Below are 17,471 nucleotides of genomic sequence, written 5' to 3'. Positions count from 1 at the left end.
AGTATAATGGAAAGGAATATTAATACAACCTTGGAAGTGCACTGTGGCTTTATGAATTGCTAAGACAGTTTACAAAATAAATACCTCAAAGAGTACACTCTGGGTCTTAATTACAAGCCAAATGACATGTTGCACCTGCAGTCTAGGAAAGGACTACTTAATATTTCGTATTGATTATTGTTAAGAGTTAGATAGGAATTAAGCACAGAGTTTATTTAAGTTATCTTGTGTTATAACAGACAAAATGTAGGAAGATGGAAGAAGGCACATGACAATAGAAAAACAGTGGTGCAGTTCAGAGAAAAGGTTTAGGACAGCCTATAAAAACACTTATGTGAAATTTCCATGTATAACATACCGTGTAGTATTTTTTCTTTGTTTTGTCGACACACTTTCCATGCAGACAGATCCTTCCCTTTCCACAAGGTGTCCCTTCTACAGCAGGTAACCTCTTGGTCAAACAGAGCATCTGACCCTGGCGAACGACAGCACACCACAAGTGGGCGCAAACATCCATAGCAGGGCACACAGTATATTCTGGGCCAAAGGCTAGCTTGCATTGGCGAATAGCATCATAGCTTTGCCCTGGAAGTTCCTCGGGACCCAAGATCTGTTTCCTGGGCTGATCAAGCAAGCAGTGGCCTGTAACAGGAATCACAATTTGTAATCACATTTTGTTGTTTCACATGAAGAATACAGATTAACAAGTTTATTGCAGTAGGTTGATTTTCATACTCACTACATATTAATTGATATACACTGACACAACACTTTGTATCACGAGGTAAAACATAGGATTCGTGGATTACAAATAATGATGTGTAACTTGTTGACGTGAACACTTCTTAAAATATTCCTCAGTAATTCAGGCTCATCTTCATCAGAATCATAGGGCAACCTCATAATGTTTCAGAGGTATTTTTGTTTTCAGCATTATAGATGCCAAACGTACGCACACGTACATATGCACACATACACACATACAAACACACACACACACAAAGGTACACTCACTTTCTCACTAGGCGCTGCCTTGTCAATTTCAGTTTGCTAGATTAATATTTCATCTCTCTCTGCCACTGCCACTCCGTGTGTGCCAGATGCAACAAAACCAAGTCCACTTGTACTTTCCAACATTTACTAACAAGTTTATATTTCATTCAAGCACCTTCCTCAACGCTGTCTACATTAACCAGATGTTGCAGTCTGTAAATAGCTGTGACAGAGGACAGCTTCCACATTCACATATTTACATACACATCTGGCCATCAACATAGTAGTTACACTATTGTACACTCAAAGAAAGTGTTAAGAATTAGTATTATGAAGTAAGCTGCCCAACTGGCCTCTGCACTTAGAAAACACACACACGAGTGTATCTAGTCTACATTAAGTCAACACATAAATAGTCACGAATCACATGTTAAAACCTCAATCTTCTTATATTTCGTAAATCTGTCAAGATCTTCACAGATCGAAAACTCTGCTACGGGAGTTTCCTAGTTTTCCTAGTTTTACTTAAATAACTTGCCAAATCGCTAATTATACTGTATTATACCAAAACATGACAATTGAATTCTGCTTTTAAAGCAGTAATAAGTGACATGGATAAAGAACCATGTATTTAAAAAACATTTTTTTCCACAAAGAAGTTAAACTTTGAGTTAGATAATTTTCACCCTAGCATTTTTGTCATGGTTAAGAATGGTCTATGTTCCATTGGTTTTAGACTTAGTGAAAAACAATGCCTTAGCACGTGACCACACAACGAAGAAGGAGAAATATGGATGCACATGTGAAAGTGCATGCTTTGTGGCTGTCGAATAAGGAGACATCCAATACTGATGCACTGTGCTACCTGCTATGTAGTTTGATAACACTGTTTAAAAATGAACTCTTGTCTCTAATGACTGGATTTTGGAGCCAAACATTTGCTGTAATAGCTTGCTTATAATTGGTTAACAGATCGTTACTGCAGGGACACCTAGGTCTTGAACTTTTTAAAGAGGCGTGGAGGCACTTATTCATGAAAGACAGCAAGAACTGTCAACTTGAAAAATTGGTAGAAGTTTAACTTGAGTGGTAGCTAATGTCACTTATGTGAAAGCTGGAAAATTAGCTTATGGATGCATAAATATTGTATTTCTATCATTGTGCCTTTTGTTTGCGACCAATATGGCCTCTGTTCTTGTGATTGACACATGGTGTAGTCCATTCCATTAGAATGCTCGAGGTAGCAATTAGTTCCTTAAGCACATCTATTAAAGCATTTATTCAACACAAAACTAGCAAACATAACAGACATATATTTGCACTATTCGAAAGCTCTGATGTGATTCATTAATGCCCTTTTGTTTGACAGTTTAGGTAAATAGTCATTGATGTAACATTGTTACTTCCATACAGGATCTTTCCGGCTTGTTTTTTTCGGCCCCCTTCTTCCAAAATCCCAACTCAGTACACTACCTCTGTAACATACCTCCCTTACATTTCTTATCCTTCCCTCAACCCAACCACACTCAGCACAATGGGCAAAGTTGTTGTAGAGTTCCTGGGAGGGTATGATGGTTTTTTCTGCAGTTGTGGGGTTGGAGAATTCTGATGATTTTGAAAAGTTCTTTACTGTTGCTTCGATGCGCATGGCTAGTGCTGTTTTCTTGGTAGCTGCCTGTGGTAGATGTTGAGGACTGCTTTGAAGGAGGTTATTTCCCTGTTATTTACAGCAGCGTTTGGCAGTCTTGAGGTCTTCGGTGTACCAGCTTGATTGTTTGGTGGCTCTTTTGAGTTCTTTTTACCGATGGGAGTGATGATGTATGTACTGTTCAAGATCCAGTGGTTGAAGTGTCTGACGTCTTGGTCTAGGTTGTTGGAGGAGTTGCTGTGGGTTGTGTTGATGTCCATGTGGTCCCCGAGATTTTGCTCCATCTGCAATGTAAGGTGCTGGATGGTGTCCGGGCGGTGGTCTGGGAGCTGGCAATGTTGAAGTGGGCGATGTAGTGGTCAGACCAGGTCAGTTCAGTAGTGTGGCTCAATTGCTGAGGTGAAAATGGGGTCCAGTGTCTGGCATATGGTGTGTGTGGGGTTGTGGACGAGTTGGCAGAGACCACTGTTGTTCATGTTGTGGAGGAGGGTGCAGGTGTTTGTGTCATTGAGGTCATCGAAGTGAAGGTTGAGGTCCCCAGAGGAGCATGTAGTCATTGGAATCTATGGCAAGGGGAGTGAAATCTGTGATGAAGTTACAGTAGCTGAATTTCGGTCCTAGTGGTCAGTAGGCAAGGGTGCCCTGATGGTAGACTTGCCACCTGCTTGGATTTTAAAGTTTAAGTGCTACATGGCCACTGTGATGTTATCCATGATTGCGGTGCACTGGATGGTTACTTTGTGGATAATGGCAATCAATCTGCCTGGTTTGTAGGTGCGGTCACAGTGGATGGCCTTGAAACCTTTGGGTACTACAGTGGTAATGTCAGGGGCCAAAGCTGAGTTGAGTAATGTTTTGTGAGGAAGACAATGTCTGGGATGAGTCTGACAATGAAGTCCCAAAGCTTGGTGGCATGTTTACATATTGAGCATGTATTGAGTAGGGTTCATGCGATAGGTGTTGTTGCGCTGGAGTGGGTTGCTGGGTGGTGGTGAGTGGTGTGCCCTTTGTGGCAGGTGAAGTGGTAATGTGTGCAGGTGAAGGAGCCTTTTGAGGTATGAGGGGTAGCACACCAGCAGTGTTCGCTGCGGCATCCAGGGCTGCTGGTGTGGAGTTTGGTGGCAGTGTAGCAGTAAGGGTTGGGGATCCTGGGTTCCTGGCGGTGGGAGTGGTCCAAGCATGGAAGGGCATAGACTGGCTTGACTATAGCCAGTGGCATGGCTAGCTTGCAGCTCCATTGGGTAGGTCCTGGGAGGTGGAAGGGGACCTTGGCATGGGAGAGCAAAAGAATGGCGGGAGTGCGAAAAAGGCAGGAGCAGCCTTGAGCAAAAGCAGGTGGAAAACACTGAGAAAGACAAGCATGTAGGCACACAGAATGGACTAAGAGGCACAAAAACAAGGGAAGAAAGCACTAGGAAAGGCACAAAAGGGGTAAAAAAAAATTGAGAAAACAAGAACTCGGAAAGACACAAAAAGGCACAAAAAACGCACAAGAATGAGAAAGACAAGCCCTCAGAAATGGGCAGAGAGGTGCAGAATGGTTCGGGAGGAGAGAGGAGGAAGAAAGCTTAGGCCTGGGCCTAGTTCATTAACCTGCATTTTTCATCTATTTTTGTTTTGAGATATGTTATCCCTTAATTTATTTTTAAAGTGAAGGTTCTGATGCCCCCGCCTCTCTTTCGTACAAAGCTCTTGTCGTTTGTTCGGATTTGGAACACAGCTTTGTTATCAATCACTATAAAGTCCAATAGTTCTGGTTTTGGCTTTGCTAAAAAATTTTTTTTGATTGGTTTTAATTAAAGTAAGAACAAACATACAAATGGGTGTTCGTATATGCACATGAGATCAAACACACTAGAGGCACCCTTTTAACGGTTTCTGTTTTACTTCAGCAAAACATTCTAAGAAGGCTGCCTTTAAGTGCACATGCACACGTATGCACCTACGAGGTATCTTGGAATTTCTTTTAATTATAAGCTATGACAAAAATCATGACAAGATCTACAATTTATTAAAAAATATTCAAAGATGGTCATCCGTGTATGCCTACGCCCAAGCCAAGCAGCCTTGTTTAATTTTCTTTTTGCAAAGTGTAACAAAAAATATTCAAAGATGGTTACCAGTGTGTGTGTATGATCATATAACAAATACCCACAGGAGGGAAGGAGGTGTTGTCTCATGTATATCCTCCTTTTAGCTAAGCAATCAACCCACAAGATACTTGAGAAGGTCAGTTTAATAACCCCTCTATCTTATCCCTTTCAAGAAGAAGTAGGGTAGGGTCATTAAAGAGAGGTCGCCTCATCCCCAACTTATCATGGCATGCTTCATCCTCAACCTCCCACCCTAAGGTAGGAACAATGCCACCCCATCGGACTATGTACAGCAGCAATGGATGGGGTCCATTACTATGTACAAAGTTAGTGCTGGCATTTTGATAAAGGAAGTGGGCGAGTGAGACTTTAATGCCACAATGAAGGCATGTGTGTGTAAGTAGGCAGCTGATTTATGAACTCAACCATGACTATATAGACAATCTACAGAAGTGGCATAAGAGTCGATAAGGAGCATTTTGTTCTAACATGTGTGCGAGAAGCACGTTGTCTCTATAACAAAAGTATGGTGACGTCAGATGGTTGATACGGGCACAAGGGTGAATTACGATCAGTGTCAAGACTACATTAATGTTTTGATATAAAGGGCATTAAAGTAAAAAATTAGCATCTTTTTCTGGACATGCGTGCACAAATAATTGCTCACCATTATAAAACTATTAAAGCGGTTAGATGGAGGAACAAAGGACATGGGGAAACATTTATAGACACTCATGTGTGGTATACGCACTTAAGGGAGCAGTGTGCTGAGGCATAATTTTGTTCCGGTCTTTCCATTATGGTCTATATTCTATGCATATTTCAAGTGTATGACTACAAAGGAGACATTCCCCCATACTGTACTATAAAGCCTGTAGTTCAATAAAACTCGGGTAAGTGCATAGCTATATACTCCAATCACCAGCATATGATATTGCTAGTACCTTTTGCTAGGAAATACTAGTATAAGGATGTTGGGTAGCAGACACTTATATGTAGCGGTAGATATCCTCTAGAGGCAAGACATGGGTTTCTGATGGTGGTCACTTGGCAGTGTTGTGTTTTTTAACATAGGTTATAAATGTTAGATTTTGGGATTTACAGCATCATGGTCTTTCCCTCACTCCCCATTTACTGATCGTGTAATGGTTTAGGGTTGGACCAACAGCAATAGTGATTGGTATGTTTTTTTGTTGTATTCCCCTAGGTTTTGCCCTATTATAGGATGGACTGGTAGAAACTAAAATGATTTTCCTGTGTGGCATGAATGGTTATCATACTAGTGAGTTCTGTTACCCTGATGAAGATCTTTGACCCTTTGGGCTTGAGTACAGGTCGAAACATGTGGGAATTCTAAGGATTCTAAATGGTCAGATGATTCATGGCATTGGATCTGTAGACCAGGCTTTCTTTTTTTAACTATTAGGAGGGGTACTCTCAATAATGGAATTTATTTGGGTATGCCCCCTAGTTAATCTTAATCTATTTAACCTGAACAGGACCAGTGCATTTGTCTTGAAAAAAAGATATATAATTTCTACCAGGTACTGTGGTCCTGGTTGAGAAGAGATTATTGAAATGGACTTCTCAAGTATCTTGTGGGTTGATTGTATGTATGCATAGGCATGCATGGGATGTCCTCTTGGAATAGTATTAAAGCCCGCTTAAAGATGAATGCTGTTTGAGTGCACACACATTTTCTGGTTAACAGCTAGGCCATCACAAAATAAAAAATGTATAAAGAAACCTCGAAAGGGGAAAAATAATCTTTCTTTAAAAAAATTACCCAGTGGCCCCCAGTCCATGGCACTGAGGGGTACAACACTTGTGGAATATATACACATTGTGCACCAGGAAAATCCTGTCACTAACAGTGAGGGGAAACAATAGCTGAAGGAAACTGGTCCATTCCTTCATGATGTATTTTATGGTGGGAGGAAGCAAAATGGATGACACAGTTTACAGACCAGTGGATAAAGAAGGCTCACTGAAAGCACATATACCTTTTTATGGGTCTACCTAGTGACAGACATAAAAATTGCAGTTACTAAACTGTTAAAAATCTGGGCTATTAAGTGCTGTGATCTTGCAAAGGAAGAAACACATAGTTCTAAAATACAGACACAGGTGACTGGCTAACATCAAACACAGAATTACAATGTGTAACATAAAGGCTGTTTTTATTGTAAGAAGTAAATGGACTATGGTATTTAAAGATCAAAATGCATTTCGTTCATGGAACAGTGGACAGAGGGAGGAGTGATTGTTTTACGTGATATATAAAGGCCTTTGTGCACTGCTCTCATTGTGATGGAAGAACTATTCGTGCTAGAGTGAATGCCAGTGTGCTTTCGGAGAATAAATAGTGTGGGCGTGGTCTTTCCTAGCTATCAGAACTAAAGTTAGGCCAGGGTGCAAAAAAGGGACAAAAACCTTTATCTAGAGGTTTTCCCTCAACCCTCTACAAGTCTATAAAAGCAGTCTGTCATCACTGATACTAAAGTGGATTAACTGGCTTATGAGCTTTATCATTGTTCAATTTATTTAAAAGACTCACCACTCACGAAACTGGAACTTTGCTGTTGCTATTTACCTTTTACATAGGTGTGACTACATGTGTGCATGCAAGTGACCTTAGAGTTCAACACTTTAAGAAAGTTTAACACCGTAGCTCACAAGTTAATTGATGTGTCTGCTTGTCCTGATTAATCATTATAGGGTTCAGTGCTTCATTGCACTTTGTTTTGATCCAAATGCGCCTCATTGCCTTTGCCAACATTGTGATACATGTAATCACTAATTGATAAGGCAATCTACCAGTTGCTGAATTAACTGTTTTAAATCACTTAATTCTAGACTGCCAGAACACAAAACGCGGTTTTCCAAAGTGAAAGTTGGACGGCAGAGTCTGGGTAGTTGCGTAAAGAGAACCTGTGATGGTCCCCTTGCAAAATACATTGAGGGCACCCCTCTCCCCTGGACTCAGTCAGGGGCCTGCCACCCAAGGACAGTGTACTGTGCTGATGAAGGCCCCTTTGAGCTCGGAGCCCCCCTACCCCCCGCACCGTGGGGGCTGCGGGGGCCTTTGTTACGCCACTAAGTCTGGGCTAGTCAAGAAGGTCCGTCCTTGACTGAGGGTGAAAGAGTATCTGGGCTGAGCCATTTCACTCGGGGTTCTGGCCTACAATGAATGGCAGCACTGACATTAATTGACGACGAAACAGTTACCTGCTGCACGTGCCCGTGCGGTGTAGCACAGATACCCACCCACATTGCTCCCAGCCTCTCTGGTCCTCCTATCCCATCCTGTGACCCCCAAATTAGTCAAGTGGTACTGACTATGCAGCTTCTCAGTGGAGCTTTTCATTTGGACCGCAGCTTCAGGGGAGTACAGTGGCAAACAGTGAATTCTATATATACATCACCTTACTCACTGCGTGAAGACATGGTATAGTCGCACAAAGGCACTGGAATATTTTGATAATATTGTCTATGCTTAGACTAGCGAGGCAGCTGGGGTTCTCCAAGGTTACAAAGGTGAGAAACCCTGACCACACGCAACTATGTCCAAAGCCCTGGAAGTTACATTGGACACTGAAATGAAGGAGCTCTCAAACATCAGCTCTTGCATAGAGAAAGTGGAGCCCAAAGTCACCGAAATGTAAGGCTGGATGAAATAAAATGGAATAATAAAGAACTCAACAGGGTTCACGCATCAGGCATAGGAAGACTGGTGGAAGCGGAAAATAAATTAATCTCTGCACCAGACTGAGGCCAGGAGATTTGGTTCCTGTGACGCAAGTTGACAGACTTGAAAAAATGCTCCAGGCATAAGGTATGATTTTATAGCATCCCTGAGAAAGTAGAACAAGAGGAAATGGTGACCTACATGACATCAATCATTCCCTGGCATCTGGGCACCAACTTTTATGAACTTCTGGTGATCCAAAGGGCCCAAACAGGGCCAGTGTGCTCCACCCTGTAATCTTTTGATCTCATATGCATGACGATGGAAATGCAGTACTGAAAGCGGCAAGGAAAACAGCAGCCATTTCCGTCTCAAAGGCTTCACAACGAAAGTCTTGGCAGACTACTCGCTTTATACTTATGTAAGGAGAAAATGCTTTCTGGTGCTATATCCATATTTAGAATTCTGTGATATTAAATATGGCCTGCTGGATCCTGCTACAATAATTATCACAGTCGACAGCAGTTGATGATCCTGAGGACTCAAAGAGATTTCTAGATTCTTCCCCCATATGGAAGTACCCACTGCCAATGCCACAGCAGGTACAAAGCAAATACAGAAACCCAAGAATTAGGAGGACTATCACCTCCACTAAGATAGGTCAGTTCTGAACTTCAAAACGTTAACTAAACTATGCCACTTGCTCTGACCAAAGCTGCTGGTTCGGCAAGGTACCAAGCTTCCACAACTGCTGCTTTGGAATGGGATGCAACACAAAGTATACAGATGGAGCTTTGCCTGATCTTTGACTTAAGAATGTCTGTACATAGCTTAGCAATAATCAACATACCGTAGAGCCCTAGTTCGGAACTACTGTGTTTTCTGTTCAAAGTTTGAATTGTGTTTGCATGTTCTCTGTTCATAGGGCTCTATATATCTGCATGTATCTGCTTGTATATTTTATACTTGCTAGACTCATAGATACAATAGTTAGTAATAGGAGGGAATCTCACTTCTCCCTGTCTCTTTCTTTGCACTAACTACATATGTGACTAGACATCACTGCATTATTCATAAGCTTCTGCAACCTTTGCATGACCACACTTCTCTGCCTCCCTTGCCTTGGTCCCTACATATCCATCTGACTGGACATTAGGGATTGGGTAGGTGCCAAATTCCCTTCCCTCAAGACTCCTTCTCTTGAGCTTCATGGCCCTGACCCAGCCAGTTGTAGTAATGGGGAAACACCCATAGGCTACAGTAAGTGTAGTGTAGATCACCAAATGTTGGTAGGGATCACCCCCTGAGCTCACTCCAACTCCTACCACTGCTCCCCCTTCATCACTTTCCAGGCCCCTTTCATTCACTGCTAAGGCTATCCTATCATCCTATCAACTTCAGATGCCCTCTTGTACTGAAACCCAAGTACCCAAAGATCCGGGATGAGATGTACCCCAATACCATGACTCACAATTCACAAGACTGTCTCCACATCAACCTGGACGGGGACACTGACTGTCTTCTCCCTGAATGTTTATAAGTTAGCTCACTTTGTGAAGTGAAAGAAGATCCTCACTTACTGGAATGCCAAACACTTTGACATCACTCTGCTCCACGAGGCTTGCCTATTAGAAGTGGAAATGGCCCAACTTAGATGTGACTGGGTGTATAAGGTTGTCAGTAATATTTGTATGCCTAACGCTATCACCAGAATATCAACAAATTGAGGTGTGCCATAATGGCCCCACTACACCTGGGCCCCCACTATACCTAGCCGTAAAACTCATCTCTGGAAAATGTGTTTTGGTCCTGCTCCGTAAGTCTCTACCATATACTACAGTGTGATATGCAATCGCCTACATTTTGCCTGAAATAGTAGAAGCAGGTACACTCTGGATGTTGCAGGATATGGCTTGACATTTTTCAGTCTCACCTCTGAAACTCTGAAGCCATTGCCCTGTACTCAGCAGAACACTATCTCAGTTTTACTAAATGTCATGAAATGTCTCCAAACACTTCAGTACAGCTTGATTGTACACCTTCTGCAGTTTAGAGTTAGATCTCCTTGGCAGCTTAACTTCTTTTTACACTTTTTAGAGTTATTTGTTTCCATGTATAATAATAGGGTTTTTCTGATGTAGAGTTGTGATGTTTATATTATAGGAAGCTGCACTGCTGTTTTGAATGTTTTAACAGAAGACCACTGACTAAACAGAGTCAAGAACGAAGGATATGTGCACAAAACTCCCAGTGACTTATTTCAAACATCATGATCACATCTATCCCATGGACTCTTCTGATGCAGCCAGACATTTCCAGTGCTCATCCCACTTATGGAAATGTGTGTGCCATCTGTTGCCATTTGGGCGCCATAAAATGTGTCAGGGTGACAGCATGACTGTGTCTCCTATTAATGAGTAAATAATAAAGTAGACCTAACCAAAATAATCCCCACATTCATGACACAAATAAATTAAATGTAAGTGCAGTGAATTTAAACACGAACACACGAAAATGAATACAGATGCTAATATTTTTTCTTCTATGTTGCCTGAAGAAAATGAGCACTTAAATATATGCCATGCACCCCTGAGGAGGCACAGTGGGCTCTGAAAAGTGGTGCAAAGTAACAGCTAGCACATTATATTTATAGGAGTGAATTGGAACAGACCAAAATGCTTTCCACTCTTTGCTAGTTTGCATTTTAAGTTTGTTTTTGTGAACGTGTGTAAAGTGTGTCCCCTAGGTATTACCCAAAATCTGCCCACAACCAAGAACAACCAGTCTTACAGGGGCTACTCACACCAATATGTATGGACGGAGAGTATATTCTTAAGTCTCACTTATAAACCTCAGATCACGAGCACTATTGGTGTCTGTCCAGCATACACCATGAACACAATGAGCCTCAAAGATAAAATGCTTTCTCTGGTGCAAAAACCCCACGGACCTCCTAAAGCTAGCATATATTTTCTAGTTTAGTAAGGTTCCTTACACTATACTTCACTGAACTGTGTCTTGATCAGTACTTTACAGAGTCTGTTTCAGAAGATCTTAGTGCAATGAAGGTAAATGTAATGTCCCTTTCCTTTCTAAGAGTGTTATAAATATGTATATATAAACCCTTAACTATACCGCAGAGCCAATAGATTAGCCATAAGAGCACGATACCACACAGTTTTCAACTCAGAGAGTATAACCAGAAGTTGGAGGAGTTCAGAAACGGGTGTTCTGTAACTTGGGGAAACAATAACACACAGAATCTGCCTAAAACCATGACACTAGTGATTTAATACTTCCAGAAACTAGAAAGCTCCTACGTGTTGTCTAAAAGCCAGAGATTATGCCAGGCACAGGCACATCTTTATGCAAATCCATAAGGGCATAAACTGAAACTTAGGTCCTTTGGACAGCAATTACCCCAACTATGTAAGTCTTAGACAATGTCAAGAGCGCAACCAACCTACCCATTCTTCGGGAATGCACAAGAACAAACCTTGGAAATGTAATAGCAATAGCCCAGGAATTTTGCAGTACACCCGTTGCCTGCATTCCTTTGAGGAACGCAGTACTTGTGAATGTTAAAGGCAGCGATAGTAAGGTTTTATTTCTGTCATCCTATTGATTTGTCTATATATTTAATTTCCAAACTGATCTGCTACTGCAGCAAGGTGTGATGGTGACTTTATACATTGCCTGATCCCCGGTACATCTCACCTCTGAAGATTTCCCACCCAATAGAGCAAGTCGATTCATATTTTTAACTTCATGCTTTGCTTACACACAGCCACATTTTACTGCATTTTTTCTCACACAGCAAGAGTTAACAATGACCTGAAGATAGCAAGGACACATTCAATGTAGTTTGATTATTAGAATGTAAAGTGACGTGGGTATCTGACTCAAAATACTAGTGCATTTAGCTAACCCACAACAAAAGTGCATGTTCACTTAACTTAAACAGACTTTTAGTCTAAATGGAAATTGCATAAATATCAAGTGAATGGATGTACAGTGGAGTTTAAGCTCAACAGCAAGTAGGCACAATGTGCATTCATCCTTGCTTTGAAAGTCACTGAGGGCTTCTATACTGATTAAAGAATACGTCAAAGTAGAAGAGAGTCATCTCATGCTCGAGACGTTTATAATGATCGACTGGTTGATAGACATAATAACATCCATGCCACTGGGACTTCACAAAGTAAATAAATGTCTGCATCCTTTCCCGCCTGCCCTGACAATGGAACAGGTAATCTATTTCAGGAAACCGACCAAGATGTGTTACCTTCATTTAAGATCTGCTTCGAACTGACAATGAAGTGGATTTCGGTTCTTTTAATACGTCACAAATGTGAATCCGTCTTTCTTATTCTGTCACATCATCACGTTGTTTATTTTTCATCATGTGTTTTATCATATAAAATGAATTAATGATTACATGCATTTAGCTTCCATTATAATTTGCAAAACAGGACCACGATCCCTGGTAGGTCTTGTAGGTCCTGATCTCGTAGGACCCGGTAGGTCTCTGAATGGAAATTAAATCTACCCCAGGAGTGAATATTGTATTGATACTGACAATCAAAACAATAGACCTTAAAGTAAAACGCTACCACTTTTTGTGCTAATAGGTTTGGATACTTTTCTTGTGTGTATAGTAATGCAAAATAAGGACCCTAGTTCACAAAGTTCTTTCTGGGAGTAGATGAGACTTCCCACAGAGGTAGGTATAATATACTCTTGGATCTAGGGGAATAAGATACACCTATTCACAGACAAAACTCTGTGAATCAGAATCAGTATGGTAAAGTGATTTCACTGGGCAGATGCAAATGTATAGAGGTTAGGGAGGTTCATGACTAAGGGCCAGATGTATCAAGCCTTTTTGCATTCGCAAACGGTGCAAATGCCCGTTTGCGAATGCAAAAAGGCCTTTCAGAATGTATGAAAGGCATTCTGGACGCAATTTAAAGGAATCGCTAAAATAGCGATTCCTTATAATTGCAAACCCATTTAGAGAATCGCAATTTGCGATTCTCTAAATAAGAAATCGCAAATAAGGAATCCTTATTTGCGATTTCTTAAGCACATGTATGAAGCAATTCCTTAATGCGAATTGGGCATTAAGGAATCGCTATTACCACCAAGTTGAATTTGATGGTAACAATGTGCAAATTTTAAAAATGCATTAAAAATGCATTTTTAAAATTGACATTTAACATACACATGCCCTTTTGGCATGTGTGCACCTTACATGTCTTCCAAAATTGTTTTGGGGTGCAGCAGAGGGGGCCTTAGGCCCCCAGCACCCTGGAGTTTGCATTTCCAAAATTGAGAATTCCAGTTAGGAATTCGGAAATTGGGGAAATGCAAAAAATTCACAAATATGGGCCAACAGGCCCATAGGTGCGAATGGGGGCTGTATCGCAATTTGCGATTCGGTAATAGCATTTGCGATTTTTAAGAAATCACTATTACTGAATCGCAAATATGATACATAGCATTTTGCGTCTCAAAAATAGCGATTTCTTAAATTTCACAAAAGGCTTTTTTGATACATCTGGCCCTAAGTTTTAAATACCAAGATTGTAAGAAAGAAAATTCTACTTGAAATGAAGTCAGTCCTCCGAATAAACTGGTTTAGCAGTACTATATTTATACTTTTTTTCGTATGAACCTTTCCTATTTTGAATTACGAGTCAGTGGGCCATATGTACCAACGCATTTTCCCATAGACACAGAATGGGTACAACTCTTTGATACATCTGACCCAGTGTGAGCAGACAGGGAAATTCACAAGTAACAGTTTCCTGCACCAGCTTGCTCATCCTGCCATGGAGGTATTCTTAAGTATGGTTTCTGAGGTTTCCCACTAGTGAGATTTGCAAAAGCAATTCCATGCTTTAACCCTCCACTGACCAGTATAGTTGATGTGGGTATCAGTCATCTGTTTTGGCTCCAACATCTTTTGTAAAATGCTTGAAAGGTGACTCCATTAGGGCCAGTGAAGAGGAGATACCTAGTTCTCAAATTTCCCCTGGTAGGTTATACCTTTATAAATTTCAGAATTGAATACAGTGTTATGCCATTTTGAATGAAGTCTTTCAAAAATGCTCACAATTGGTGAGAATTCTTAAACAGAACTCAAATTTCACCTTTTAAATTTTCCCTAAAATAAGCGAATCACAGCATATAAACTGGTGGGAATATTTAACACAAAGGCAGAAAATCATGTGAATGTTTTTTGTTTTTTTTAGAAAGACTTCCTGCAGAGATTGTGGTGATTTATGAATGAGGTTCTTTTCAGGAAGCAAGCAGCAGATATCTCTATTGTATGTATCTCAGGGTAGCCAAAGATGGATTCTGAGTGTTAAATCCATGAGTAGTGTGCTGCATAATCAATGACTATGTAAATTATATATATTTAGATATGATATGCGTAAATGTGTCCTTTGTGGTATCCTGAAAACATGGCATAGATTTGGCTCTCTTGAACCAATCCTGGACATCCCTGACCTATATAATCAAATTGTTTTTGAGATAATTGTTCGTTTTATAACTTCTGTTAAAGTGCCCTGAGCTGAAATATGAACTAATACTGAGGCCGGTATTTATACTATTTTTGCGCCGCATTTGCGTCGTTTTTTGACGCAAAAACGGCGCAAACTTGCAAAATGCCATTGTATTTTGTAGGTTTGCGCCGTTTTGCGTCAAATAGCGGCGCAAATGCGGCGCTAAAAAAAGTATAAATACGGGCCTGAGTGTGGATGATATGCTCATCAATAAATGCATTATATGACTTATGATTCACTTCTACAGAAAGAAAAATAATCATGCATACCATGGCCATCATCCATGAATTCGGTAATTGTCGTCGTCGTGCATTTGGACCAGGGCTTAGATGCATCGATGCTGGTAAGCACTGAAGACATCAAACGCTTATCTTTCATGGGGCCAAAGTTTTCTTTACAAAAGTCAGAGTCATCATGGGAAAGGCCAAGCAGGTGCCCTAGGAAAGTAAAATGAAGATAAAAATCATAAATGTCAGATAATGTACAATTACTTTTAATTTGGCTGCAGCTATTTGATTTCATTCAGCTTTATTCTACATATGTTGTTTCTTCATATGGACTGTACGAAAGGCATAGGCTCTGGTTACTGGCTGTTGATGTATATGTTTTGCAATACTTTTGATTATCCCAAATATTATTGACTATGAACCAACTGAAATCTAGGGGAAAGATGAATGGTGTTTTTTTTTTAGTCTCCTACTCTTTATCATGCTTTCCACTGCTTTTCATTACAGGCAATATGTTGCTACTCCTTTACCCACCTTTAACGCAACTTTACTTTAATGTACGTGGACTTCCAATCAAAGTTGGGCATCATACATATATATATGTGTGTGTGTGTGTGTGTATATATATATATATATATATATATATATATATATATATACATATATGTATTTACCAAAAGAAACAAAGGTTAAAGGAAGATTATAGTCAGGTGAATTTCTCAGTGACAATGTTTGCGTTTTGAACTTTAAAAAACACAGAAATTCACTAGTTATAGTTAGCAGCACTAACAATAACTTTCACCCACACCATGCACTGCTTTTGACCTCACATATGACATCACTTCTGACATGCTCTATGACATCATTTATGACATTACTGATGACATTTCAAATGACATCACTGATGACATCATCCAATGAGTATGCAAGTTAATTTTACAGTTTACACAGTGGCGAGTAACTACCATATAAATTCGACGTAATTTTGTACATAGCTGTGCAGAGGTATATTGCACATGTTATAAATGTTTGTATTCAAGAGTAGCTCTGTGAGCAAGTTACAGTTCACGTGTATTCATTATGCTCAACACAACTTTTTGATTAAGTAGAAAAAGTTTCCAACAAAAGAAAATGTCTATGTAGTTGATAGTAACTTTTCTAAGCAGCCTTGAGTTATTAGACAGAACACTTCACTTTCTGCAAGTGAGAGTTGTCAAACAGCTCTCACTGGCAGAAAGTGAAGTTTTCATGTGTTTCCTTGCACTCAAATATGCGTGCAGAGTAACACATTAAAATATTGCTCCCACAAGCAGGGAACTGCTATTTAAAGCAGCTCCCTGCTTCTGGTAGCAATGGCGGCTCCTGCAGGATGCAGGGAGCCAGCTAGGACCACAGGGGCCTTGAGGCTCCCACCTGCGGTTCTGTCACTCTCTCTCACTCTTCCATCCCATAAACTGATTGAAGAGCGAGAGAGAGAGAGAGAAAGAGAGAAAGAGAGAGAGAGAGAGAGAGAGAGAGAGAGAGAGAGAGAGAGAGATTGCTATTGTAATGGTCTTTCCATACAATGATTTAAAAAACTAAGGGCCTGATTACGACTTCGGCGGAGGGGATTACTCTGTCCCAAATGTGACAGATATCCTGCCAACGGTATTATGAGTTCCATAGGATATGATAGACTCATAATTCGGCGGGCAGGATATCACCCACATTTGGGACATAGAAATTCCCTCTGCCGAAATCGTAATCAGGTCCTAAGTCTAGCAAGGAATTTGGTATGAATGTTATAGTTACGTTTGGAGGCAGAGCAGAACAGAGTCACTTTTGGCCTAATGGTCAAAGTCTTCTGCTGTCACTCAATCCACAGAACATTCTAGTATCCCTTGGCAGTGTGTCTCTTTATTTTGTAGTGTTTTCACTGTTAGACATTCCAGGTGATGGAACATTGAAGTATTTTTACCCTCAAAATCTGTGGGTTGACTGTCACAGGTGTGTCTAGACACAGCACATTAAGGAGTCACCTCTGGCCTAGTGACTAAGGTCCCAGGCGTGCACACCTTTAAGGTTAAGGGTTCTAGTCTAGGTGAGTCTGTGGTCATTTCTTGCTTTAGTTTCTTTTCAACTATTGTTGTCCAGAAATATCTTATTCTAAATACATCATTCATCAAAGACTAAATCACACTGTGTCTCTCAATGTCTCACTTTCTCTCTCTCTGTCTCTCTCTCTCTCTGAGGGTTGGGTGGTTAGGAGGG

General features: G+C 40.6%; 1 protein-coding gene across 1 annotated transcript in view; it reads right to left on the bottom strand.

Annotated features, from left to right (window-relative positions):
* ADAMTS5 (ADAM metallopeptidase with thrombospondin type 1 motif 5) overlaps nt 1-17,471 on the bottom strand; it is a 96,108-nt gene that overhangs the window by 40,198 nt on the left and 38,439 nt on the right. Inside the window, exons 3-4 of the mRNA XM_069204079.1 lie at nt 15,264-15,431; nt 359-642 (exon numbers count right to left, since the gene is read on the bottom strand). Coding sequence (XP_069060180.1) covers nt 359-642; nt 15,264-15,431 — 452 coding nt within the window. The remainder of the gene's footprint in view (nt 1-358; nt 643-15,263; nt 15,432-17,471) is intronic.

Source organism: Pleurodeles waltl, chromosome 8 (assembly GCF_031143425.1).
Source record: "Pleurodeles waltl isolate 20211129_DDA chromosome 8, aPleWal1.hap1.20221129, whole genome shotgun sequence".
Taxonomy (NCBI): Eukaryota; Metazoa; Chordata; class Amphibia; order Caudata; family Salamandridae; genus Pleurodeles; species Pleurodeles waltl.
The sequence above is the reverse complement of the archived record's forward strand: the minus strand, read 5'-3'. Positions and strand labels throughout refer to the sequence as shown.